Source organism: Bombyx mori, chromosome 23, assembly GCF_030269925.1.
Source record: "Bombyx mori chromosome 23, ASM3026992v2".
Classification (NCBI taxonomy): Eukaryota; Metazoa; Arthropoda; class Insecta; order Lepidoptera; family Bombycidae; genus Bombyx; species Bombyx mori.
In genome coordinates this window covers 15,790,084-15,802,255 of record NC_085129.1, presented here as the reverse complement: position 1 = coordinate 15,802,255, position 12,172 = coordinate 15,790,084, and the positions used below count along the sequence as shown (strand labels likewise).

The 12,172-nt window shown below is 46.4% G+C and overlaps 1 protein-coding gene across 1 annotated transcript in view; it reads right to left on the bottom strand.

Annotated features, from left to right (window-relative positions):
- Window positions 1-1,143: 1,143 nt before the first annotated feature.
- LOC101736947 (uncharacterized) overlaps window positions 1,144-12,172 on the bottom strand; it is a 33,520-nt gene continuing 22,491 nt past the window's right edge. Inside the window, exons 2-6 of the mRNA XM_004930767.5 lie at window positions 11,949-12,152; window positions 8,766-8,969; window positions 8,093-8,164; window positions 7,824-8,009; window positions 1,144-2,845 (exon numbers count right to left, since the gene is read on the bottom strand). Of these exons, the coding sequence (XP_004930824.1) occupies window positions 7,827-8,009; window positions 8,093-8,164; window positions 8,766-8,969; window positions 11,949-12,152 (663 nt within the window). The 3' untranslated portion in view covers window positions 1,144-2,845; window positions 7,824-7,826. The remainder of the gene's footprint in view (window positions 2,846-7,823; window positions 8,010-8,092; window positions 8,165-8,765; window positions 8,970-11,948; window positions 12,153-12,172) is intronic.

Sequence of the window (12,172 nt, the reverse complement as noted above, 5' to 3'; positions counted from 1 at the left end):
GCTCAAACCTGACGACAGAGCTGAGGGAGACACAGCACGCTGCTTTATCATCCAACCGGTGGGGATGAGTCACGGGTTGTCTGTTGTCTGTGTCGTTGCAACTACGAGTACAAAGCGTTGCACGTGCGCTCGGCGGTTCACGGCGTCCGCCGACATCTATGTACACACCTATACATATTATTTGAAGATTTTTTTAAACTCAACACTGGAAACAATGGCATCGTAAAAAGCCAACTCCCGTATGGAAGAAGAGAAGAAGAATCAACTTATATAACAATATTTATATTTTTTTTAAATATTTATATTTTTTTAAAATATTCCTACCTAAGCTGATATCCTTGAGAGGCTATTTCAGCCCAACCTTAACTAGTAGGTGAGCTCACGGGGCTCAAACTGGAGTGATGCTAACACTAACCACACTCACTGAAACGCGATCCACTGAGAAGATCCGGCGAGAAACTCGGTGGGCTGTGTCTATGGGTTAATTCGCTCGTCGAGCCCTTCGTCGCAAGCGACGGGTTCGATGAGGACGGTGACCGTTGCTTGTGGTGCCTAAAAGCACTGTTACGTGCTACTGACTGGTGCTAACGCCAGCTGTGCGCCCGCCAGCTACCAGAGACGGGTGGATGAGCTCACAGCCCACCTGGTGTTATGTGGTTACTGGAGCCCATAGACGTCCACAACGCAAATGCACCACCCACCTTGAGATATAAGTTCTAAGGTCTCAGTATAGTTACAACGGCTGCCCCGCCCTTCAAGCCGAAACGCATTACTGCTTCACGCCAGAAATAGGCAGGGTGGTGGTACCTGCCCGTGAAGGATGATCGGGGTTGCTTTTTTTATGTGCTAAGGGTATAACTATTTTTAGATGTTTTCTTTACTTATGCTTATAGATCTTGCCTCTTGTCAAATTTCATGATTCTAGGTAATGGGAGGAGCCTTGTGATTTTATAAGTGATATAATATAGCTGTTCTTTTGACTGTTTTTCTTCCACGGTAGAACATTTTACTTCGTATTTATTTCAAGTTGACATGTCTATCCGTCTCTCCTCTGAGAAGGTCGAGGTGGCCCTACCTACATACATATATCTAGTGATTCAATTTTTTCCTTTACATGACGAGATCTCTACGAAATAAAACAAGTTTATAAAAAAATAAAATGTTTATTGGTCTGAGTGCGCCCCACAGGCCCGACCCGGGTCGCGTCCTTGCGGCCCGGCGGCGGGCGCACCCTCCTCTCTGTTGGCACCTGATATCGAACAACCTTTCTCCCTCCTTAACAACTTACAACGTACAACACTATAACATATGGCAACGTCTCGCGCGTAGGAATGTTTGCGGACATCGGCACGGGCGGCTCTACGCGGCCGGGGTCAGCTACAGTTGCAGAGCCGTAGCCGCAGTGTGTAGCGCCGGCTTACACGTACAATAATATGGCTTACATCGATCGTACTTAAAACTACGTGGCTTACGCCGTACTTATGAACTAACTACTTGGCAGTCACACAATGTTCCGTGTATTGCTCGACTGTGTGCCCGGGGGGACAGTCAGGGGGACACGAACCAGCGCGGAGCCTCAGACGGTTGCTCGCTCAGCGTCATCTCGACATATCATTGTCCTACCACAGTTCAAATTACCATTTTAGTCGGCGTTATGATCTTGTAGTGGAGTCGAGTGGTTTATCGTGTCAAGTGAATTGTGAACTGTGTGCTTAGTGCGAGTTTTTTAACGTTCTCGATAGCGTAAAAGTCAGCTCATATTTGTATGGAATGGGATCGTTTGCCTACGTTTGCCGCTAGAGGCGCTGTTCCAACTGCATACAAAATTGGGTTAACGTTTACGCTATCGAGAACGTTAAAAAACTCGCACTAAGCACACTGATGCGGATTGTCGCTTGTGTCCGATCGCTCGTTATTTATTCTGTTTTTACAGTAAACAAGCTACATCAATAAGAACAAGTTATGCTGTATCCTATCCTATGGTTCAGTTTATATTTTTAAATATTGGAAATGTTCTATTTTAACAATATTCTGGTGTGCCAACAATTTAAACTTTTCTATTGATCCATGTGAAGGTGTAGGAGCTTTCTGAATGAAAAAAGAATGAGAATTGAAACCACTTTGTGTGAAATTTCGCTTTTGCGTGTATATACGAGTGTGCACGTACATGTGTGTGTGCTCGTACATGTGTGTGTGCACGTGTGTGTGTGTGCACGTGCGTGTGTGTGCACGTGTGTGTGTGTGTGTGTGCACGTGTGTATGTGTGCACGTGTGTGTGTGCACGTGTGTGTGTAAGATTCGCGGCATCCCGTGTGAGGCTCCCTGCTACAACAGTTACGATAGAAAATATTGAAATGCTCATTTAATTCGTGTTAAAGTCAAACTTACAACTAAATAATTATTAGGATTACATACGCTTATGCATAACATCTTGTATTAAATCTGCAACAATAACTTTGCATTATTATGTACGATTTGTAACATGACTATTTCATAACTATTTCACACATTTCATGCAGGAAACGTCCGAAATATTAATGTATAAACACAACGAACGCGAGATTACACAGTAACAATTATTTTAAATTATGTCCACCGCTCCAGAAAGCCGAAGAAGATACTAAGATGAATTGTTATTTTTCCAACTAAACCTGCATCGTGCATTCGATTGCATCTCGCTAGAGCATCAGATATCTGGTCGGGGCGACACTACAGACCCGCCCTACCCCGCTCGCTCAGGGACCGGTCCCAGGGCCGCGACGTACGGGGGCGCTCCGGGCGGGGCGGGGGGCGGAGCAGGGGACGGGGACGGCGGGGGGAGGCGACGCACGTCTCCTTCATCCTCCTGAAATTACACAATCTTCGTTATACCACTTTTAGCTGGGCCATACAACGTGCAGCTATATTTTAAAGGATAATCTACTAGCGACCCGCCCTCGCTTCGCTTCGGAAACTGTAATTTATTATTGATTTCTCCACTATTTAATGGATGTTATTATACATATAAACCTTCCTCTTCAATCACTCTATATATTAAAATAAACCGCATCAAAATCCGTTGCGTAGTTTTAAAGATTTAAGCATACATAGGGACATGTTAATATTCATTTATTATTAGCAAGATGAAACTGTTATTCTACCATATTTAATATTTCGTCCCATCGTGTTGCTGGATGAGGTGGGCAAGCTGCTGGAACGCATTCTGGCGGCCCGCATCATCCAGCATCTGGTCGGGGTGGGACCCGATCTGTCGGCGGAACAGTATGGCTTCCGAGAGGGCCTCTCGGAAGCCATACTCAACGGTGGACGCAATCCCTCGCGTGCGGGCCCACTCGGAGGAGGCCATCTCCAGGGGCGGGGTGGCTTTGGCGGTGTCACTCGATATCGCCAATGCATTTAACACCCTGCCCTGGTCCGTGATAGGGGCGGCGCTAGAAAGACATGGAGTGCCCCCCTACCTTCGCCGGCTGGTGGGTTCCTACTTGGAAGACAGATCGGTCACATGTACCGGACACGGTGGGATCGTGCACCGGTTCCCGGTCGTGCGCGGTGTTCCACAGAGGTCGGTGCTCGGCCCTCTTGTGGAATATCGGGTATGACTGGGTGCTGAGGGGTGCCCTCCTCCAGGGCCTGAGCGTAATCTGTTACGCAGACGACACGTTGGTCGTGGCCCGGTGGAGAAGTTTTGCTGAGTCTGCCCATCTTGTTACCGCTGGGGTGGCGCATGTCGTCGGCAAAATCAGGAGATTGGGCCTCGACGTGGCGCTCAGTAAATCCGAGGTCATGTGGTTTCACAGGCCCCGGAGAGTGCCACCTATCGATGCCCATATCCTGGTTGGAGGCGTCCGTATCGGGGTCAGGGTGCAGTTGAAGTACCTCGGCTTCATTCTGGACAGTCGTTGGACCTACCGTGCTCACTTTCAGAACCTGGTCCCTCGTTTGTTGGGGGTGGCCGGCGCGTTAAGCCGGCTTCTGCCCAACATCGGGGGGCCTGACCAGGTGACGCGCCGTCTCTATACAGGAGTGGTGCGATCAATGGCCCTATAAGGGGCGCCCGTGTGGGGCCAGTCCTTGACCGAGGGGGTGGCGAAGCTGCTGCAACAGCCGCAACGCACCATCGCGGTCAGGGTCATTCGTGGTTATCGCACCATCTACTTCGAGGCGGCGTGTGTACTGGCTGAGACACCGCCTTGGGTTCTGGAAGCGGAGGCGCTCGCCGCTGACTATCAGTGGCGGGCTAACCTTCGTGCCCGGGGCGTGGCGCGTCCCAGCCCCAGTGTGGTCAGAGCGCAGAGGGCCCAATCTCGGGGGCCGTGCTGGAATCATGGTCCAGGCGGCTGGCCGATCCTTCGGCTGGTCGTAGGACCGTCGAGGCGATTCGCCCAGTCCTTGTGGATTGGGTGAATCGTGACAGAGGACGCCTCACTTTCCGGCTCACGCAGGTGCTCACTGGGCATGGTTGCTTTGGTGAGTTTCTGCACCGGATCAGAGCCGAGCCGACGGCAGAGTGCCACCATTGTGATTGCGACTTGGACACGGCAGAGCATACGCTCGTCGCCTGCCCCGCATGGGAGGGGTGGCGCCGTGTCCTTGTCGCACAAATAGGAAACGACTTGCCGTTGCCGAGTATTGTGGCATCGATGCTCGGCGACGACGAGTCGTGGAAGGCGATGCTCGACTTGAAGAAGGCGGCGGGGCGCGTTAGAGACGCGCAAGCTCGCCGCCGTCGAGCGGGGGCCAGGGAGGAAGATCTCGCCCAAGCCCTGACTCTCTAAGTGTTTCGGGTCCCCCTCACATGTCGGTCTGCGGACCGGTGAGGGGGACCTAAGAAAACGACATGCAAGCTGCTCTGCACGCGTTTTACGCAAGAGCATCCGCGTGATGGAAGGCCGGCTATCCTCGACCCACGCTGGTTCTGACCCAGCGGGGTTTTCCGTAGGATAGCTCACTCAAACCGGCGCCATCTAGGCGGGCTCCGGATAGCCTGCCGACCGAGAGAGCTGGTGGTCGTGGCGCCGACGACCGCCAGCGGCGTCCCGAGGGGGAGGGTGATGGGAGAGATGTGCTCCGCACTAAACACTTCACTTTCCCCCCTTTGCCTTTTCATGAGTTCTGTCTCATGTGAGGTTTGGACGTTGGTTGTTGAGCGACAGGAGGTTTTAGTCGGTTCGACTCCGACATGCTCCGCCCGCCGTCCCCAGTGGAGGGCGGGGGTCCGGCGATTTCCTCCTGACCAAAAAAAAAAAATATTTAATATTTAGCAGACACTGTTTTAATGTGAAAATGTTCAGAATATTTACTATTGTTTATATTATTGTTTAAAAACACAAATGACTATACAACATGTAACATATTTAACGCACACCCTCAAACACCCCAATTAGACTTTAATAGTATAAACGCTATGCATACACCAAATATTATTTATATGTGCGTTAACATTGATTATTTGTGAAATTAGTTATTCCCATTTCGTGGAAATAAAATGGTCACAGATTCACACTCCGTTGCGCACGCACACACAGACACCTACTCGCCGCGCCCCTTGCTCAATGCACTTTAATGACCGTTTTCGTATTTGTTGTTTTATTTTAGATAATACTGCATGTCACTTTTCACTTTTTCAAAGGCGGTTATTATCTTATTCTTTAGTTCTTCGGCACTTATTGTCTGTGTGTTATAAACTAGCGATTTAATTCGCCCCCACAAAAAAAAGTCGAGAGGCGTCAAATCAGCTGATCTAGGAGGCCACTGACCGAAAAGACAGCGAAATACGGGAGATATTTTATTTGCACTATCGCTTGACCTCTTAACGATAAGGTGGACGCGGCGTGACTGACTTGTCAAAAATATTTTTTTGACTTCGTTGTTTAGATTTTTCTTTGATCACCGCCGACGCAACCGCGTCGCCGCGCCGCGAACATCGGGATTAGCCTGCCGTCTATTGTAAGATTATTGAGCCGACGAAAGAAAGGGATAGTAATTATTTTTCTATTACGTGGCTTTCTTTTATGTATTGTAGTGTTGCTGTGTGCCGGCGGTCGCTGTTGGTATTGTGTGCGTAAGTATTTTATTTTGTAATAGACTATTAGCCTTGAAATAAGTATCAGATTTCTTTAATTAAATAATATTTTTTTTTACTAATTAGATATTTCATTTTAAAAAGTCTTAAAACCCCGACTTACGTTCCATTTTCGTTTCTATGAATTGTTTAGCTAGCTGTGTAGGGTGACTGTAATTTACTTAGTTTTAACTAAATTTTAGAAAAAAAATTTGGTACATAAAAAACAATCAAAATCGATCCAGATTCCGATTCTGAACAAATTACTTTCAGGGTGTGCGTTAATTATGTTACATGTTGTATAAATAATTAAATACCAATAAAGCACAAATATTAAGAATAATTTATATTATAATTAACAGTAATTAATTAACTATCGTAATTGTTATGCAAATGATGTTGGCGCCATCTATTATCAGGCTGGATAATAACAATGTTAGTTTATATAAGTTAAAAGTAATTCATGAAAAATAAATTATTGTCAGTCATGTAAAAGTCACTAAAATATGTATTGTAAATATTAAGCTAGATTTTGTGAATTGTTTCGTAGTTATTACATTTGTTTGTGTAAAGAAGTTGTAGTTGATATAACTATCACAAAAATGCCTAATTGTGTAAGAACTAACACGTGGCTTTTTGTAATAAGGAATTAATGTTAAGGTTTTATAGAATTGTATTTTATTTTCATTGTAAAAGAACTTAGGTGTGAAAACTCTTTTTTTTTCGGGCCGGGGGCCGAACCTCCTACGAGGTCCCCGCGCCTAGAGGGCGCGCGGGGTATGTGAGACTCAACGATCTGCAGGCGTTGAGAGCAGATCGCGGGCCCAAGGATTTTAGGGCCCACCCACTAAACGACTCCCCTGCACTCTTACACCTGACGTCCGATCTCCGTCCGGGGTCAGAACCCGGTCAGAGTAGGGGGGTTCCCGCGGTCAACACTAGAACCAGACACGCGGCGCCACCCCGAGGACGCCCGACCGACGGGTCGTCGAGACGATAGTCGACGACCAACGACGTCGGTTTCCGCGGTACGGCGGCCCTACCAAGCCGCCCGGGCGATGCCGCTGGTGTTCCAAGTGTGAAAACCCTGGCTTAACGCCGACATGTACGTATCTCTGCGGCGAAGCAGCCGTGCGTTTTTGGTTTAAAGAGTGAGTGATACAGCCGTCAAACACTAAAATTGAGGTTGATGGTGTCCATGGGCTCCGGTGACCCCTTTACATTGGATGGGCAATGAACTCCTTTAGTCCACTTGTCCCATACAAAAAATATAATGTTTTCGAAGGTTCGGCTGTACTAGAAAAATACGTACAGATAAGTATGCCACAGTCGGCAGAGACTAGGTCACAGAGCCAATGAGTGTGGAAGGCGGACGGACCACTTCTGTGATTTTTACACCTCGGAGGGTTAAGTCTCGTCTATGTTTGCGGGTGATTGAGGAAGAAAGGTAGCCGCCATGTAGCTCTGATACTGAGTGTTTTTTTTTTGCTTAGATGGGTCGACGAGCTCATAGCCCACCTGGTGGTAAGTGGTTACTGGAGCCCATAGACATCTACAACGTAAATGCGCCACCCACCTTGAAATATAAGTTCTATGGTTTCAGTACAGTTACAACGGCTACCGCACCCTTCAAACCGAAACGCATTACTGCTTCACGGCAGAAATAGGTGGGGTGGTGGTACCCACCCGTGCGGACTCACAAGAGGTCCTACCAGCAGTAAGGAGTCGTGAAGGAAGTATTTAATTACACGTGGTACGTCACCTGCTAGAAAATCTTGTCGAGTATGGTGTACATGCGGAGATTGGCGTCCTTCCTCCAGTGCGGGGGAGGCGGCTCGTCCGCTGCGTCGCTGTCATCGGCGGCGTCGGGCGCGGCGGGGGGCCGGGGGGCGCGGGCCGCCTCGCCCGCCCGTCGCGCTAGAATGCGCGCCATCACGAACGCCGCCACCTGGAATGTTACCCGGAACGTTATCTGTGCTCCACAATCATTGCTCACTGTTCGAACACTCCGGTGTTGTCAGGACCCCCTACCTGCAGCGCGGCTCCCACGACCCCGAACACGATGATCACGAAGGCGTTGTTGGGCGCCTCCCGTTCCATCTCCTGCTGACACGATGGACTCATTAATATTTCTTATTGGCGGAGGTCCGAAATCTATGTATTTAAATACATATAATAATAGGGGTTAAAGTATGAAATTTCCATTTTATTGTAATAGGTAGGTACTTCTAATTGACATAGAACCGTCATAGTTTGAGATTTTTGAGTGAAACTTTTTTCAAATGGTACTTATGGGGTCCAATATCACATGTTAATCCTTTAAAACACTCTCCTCTAAACTTAGTAAGCTTTGAGATTATATAGTTTTAATGCGAGAAGACGATATGTCGATTATCGTACACGCGTAGGTATAGTGAGAAAACCGGTCATCGTTCTCGTCGAACCCGTCGCTTGCGACGAAGGGCTCGACGAGTAAACTAACCCACAGACACAGCCCACTGAATTTCTCGCCGGATCTTCTCAGTGGGTCGCGTTTCCGATCCGGTGATAGATTCTGCGAAGCACGGCTCTTGCTAGGGTTCGTGTTAGCAACGTCATCAGGTTTGAGCCCCGTGAGCTCACCTACTAGTTAAGGTTACGCTGATATAGCCTCTCTCAGCTCTCTCATCTTAGGTAGGCAAAAAAAAAAGTGAGACAGGTGCACCTCGATGATGTCGTAGAGGGGCCGCACGAGGTCCTTGTACCGCGTGAAGGCGAGCAGCGCCGGCTTGATGTCGTGCATGAGGTCCATGCCGCGCCGCGCCAGCTCGGCCTGCGGGGCGCTCCGCCACCAGGCCGCCAGCGACACGCCCATCCACGCGCCGTACCCCACCTCGCTCACCCCGAGGCACGCCACGCCCGCCGCGTACTGGAATGTTATAGTAACTACACTAATAACTACAGCACTACTGCCATCGCCTACTCGCCTACTCGCCTGTACAGTTTGAGAGCTCTGTGCTTAGTGCGAGTTTTTTAACGTTCTCGATAACGTAAAAGTTAGCTCACATTTGTATGGAATGGGATCGTTTGCGTACGTTTGCCGCTAGGGGCGCTATTCCAACTGCATACAAAATTGGGTAAACTTTTACGTTATCGAGAACGTTAAGAAACTCGCACTAAGCACACTGGGCTATCATGCTCATGTCGTTAGGTAGGTAGCGGAGTTCCTGTTGTGCTGTCTGTGGGCCTCCAGAACCAGCTCACAATATTTGAAACTACAGTGCAACCTTAATATAACGAACCTCAATATAACGACGTCCGCGATTTAACAAATTCTTCGTAATCCCCTTGAATTGTCCATAAGAGTCCATGTAAAATGATAACTTTAAATTGCGAAGACTTCTTGCGAATAGCCTATTTATAAAGAATTTTCAACTATAAATAAAAGTTTGAATACCTCTAATTAACGAATTTTGTCAACCCAAAACCTTTATATAATGTTCCCACAAATATGATGCTTAATCCCATAGCATGTGGAATCGGTCTCGACCGGTTTGTTTGATGGGACCACTGGGACGTAATGTAAACAGGCTACTCGTTGTTGATTTTTTAAGTTTTTACCTTTAATTCGTAAGTTTTGTTGTGCGAATCTTTACAATTATCATTAAATTACTTACATAAAGTATGAACCCACCTTGATACCTAGTTTTACGGACTGATGAAGTAAGCATTTAATTTAGATTATTAATCTAAAGTAAAAAAATGTTACCTGCCTATTTGTTTTTAAATAGAAAATACATACAGTAAATTTGATAAAAATGTGTTCATCATTTATTAGTAGAAGTTTTTCACTATAACAAGATGAGTAGGTACGTAATGTTGAGGTGAATAAAACTATTTTTTTAGGTAAATACCTTGTTATAACAAATGGTAGACCACCCTAACCATAATATAACAAAGCTCCGTTTACTGAACTACTTGATATAACGAATATCTACTTATCCCCTTCCGATTTGTTATATCGAGGTTGCACTGTATTTGTTCACTATACTTATATATTTGCATGGTAACGCGGTTCCTTAGAAATGCCAGAACACACGTGTATTCTGAGAACAGTACTAAGTCCCCCCGGACAACAAGGCGTCCACGTCGCGATGCAGTCCCGCAGAAGCCTGCGATATTGTTACAGACTGCACGGTCGCTTTGATGCACAACATCTTTAGAAAACAATAGATATTTTTCATTTTGAACTGGGTAGAATTCTAAGCTACTCGTACTACTACTACTACTACTACTATACTACTAGCCCAATAGTTATGCTGTCCAGATTACATTTTGCAAAAGAAAGTCTGCATCAAAACCAAGTTTCTTCTCAACTAATAATTGTGAATATATGTACGTTAATGGTTAAAACGGCATAGTAGTGGTGTAACATAAATATTATAGTTAAAGTATGAAATTGCCGATTTGTGCTGAAAAATGCGTTTTTTTTTTCATTTAACATACCTATTTATTTAGTTATTATTTATACATTGCTGCCATCTAATAGGAAGGTCATTTATATCTTTGCGATAGAACTCTGGTGATCTAGATTCTACAAACTGTGTGAAAGAATTTTGTACTGCCTCCTGGGAAGAAAACTTTTTATTACGTAGAAAATTGTCCAAATCACGAATTGGTAGTTCGGCACAGTAGACATATATTATTATGCCGTTATTGCTTGACCAGATCGGAGAAAACTGGAGTGAATGACACCATGCCGAGATCACCAAACAGTGACCATTACCTTTTTATTGGTAAGCTTTGTTAAAACTGTTGTGACGTTTGACCTGAGGCCAGCCATTGCATTTTTCGCATACGGTTATCGTAAAGAATCCACTTTTCATCACATGTCACAACTCGATCCAATATTCCTTCATTTCTGAATCGATTCAACAAGGCAACACGAGGTTCAACACGCGTTTGTTTCTACAGATTAATCAAATCATAATGTACCAATTTTTCATATTTATTTTATTTTATTGATTTTCCGCAAATCAGTCAATATTGTTGGTAAGGTAATTTTAAACCATGCCGCTAATTCTTGGGGTGGTTTGGCTTGGATCGGCTTCCACCATATCTTTCAATTAATTGTTATTCACATGTGTGGGCGGTCTTCCACGTGGTTCGGTCTTCAAATCAAAATTGCCATCACGAAAGCGTTTAAGCCAGAATCGCACGATGCGTTCATTAGCAGTCCCCTCTCCAAGCGCAACATTAATATTGCGAGCTGTTTCTGCAGCGTTAGTTCCGCGTGGGGACTCGTATTCAAAAATCACTCGAATTTTCGAAGTATCCATCTTTCTTGTCTAATCTGAATAAAAAAACAACCGAAAGTCGATAATCGAATGTTGCACGTTTTTGAAAAGAAGAACCTCCTAGCGGTAGGCAGCGGCTTGGCTCTGCCCCTGGCATTGCTGAAGTCCATGGGCGACGGTAACCACTCACCATCAGGTGGGCCGTATGCTCGTCTGCCTACAAGGGCAATAAAAAAAAAGGTACCATTTGAAAAAAGTTTTACTCAATAATCTCAAACCATGAGGTTCTATGTCAATTAGAAGCACCTATTACAATAAAACGGCAATTTCATACTTTAACCCCTATTATATTGTGTACCTACAAAATAAATGTATGTTACAGAAACAAAGCAACTTCACATTGTAGTATAGTATAGTATGTAGTGTGTATGTATAGTTGTCTTATGAAAAGTACAAATATTATTTAAGTATGTACTAGTTCTCGGATTAGTTTAAAAGAGCTGATTAAATGAGTAAATGTTTGTACAGGCGCTAGGCGGCTTGGACTCGTTGCAGATCGTATTGTGACAGCGGGGGCTGGCGGGAGGTCGCGGAGCGGGTGCAGCACTTACGAGATGCAGGCAGTGCGAGTGCGAGGCGGAGCGGTGCGCGGCGGCCGCTGCCAGGTACACGAGCGCGGCCAGCCACAGGCCCGCCGCCAGCACGTAGGCGGCCGACACGCGGTACTGCGCGGCGCACAGGAAGCGGAACCACGTGTAAGTGCTGGGGTCCCACGCCAGCCGCGCCGCCGTGGCCAGCAGCGCGCCCGCGTACATCTGCAACACAGCACGGAACG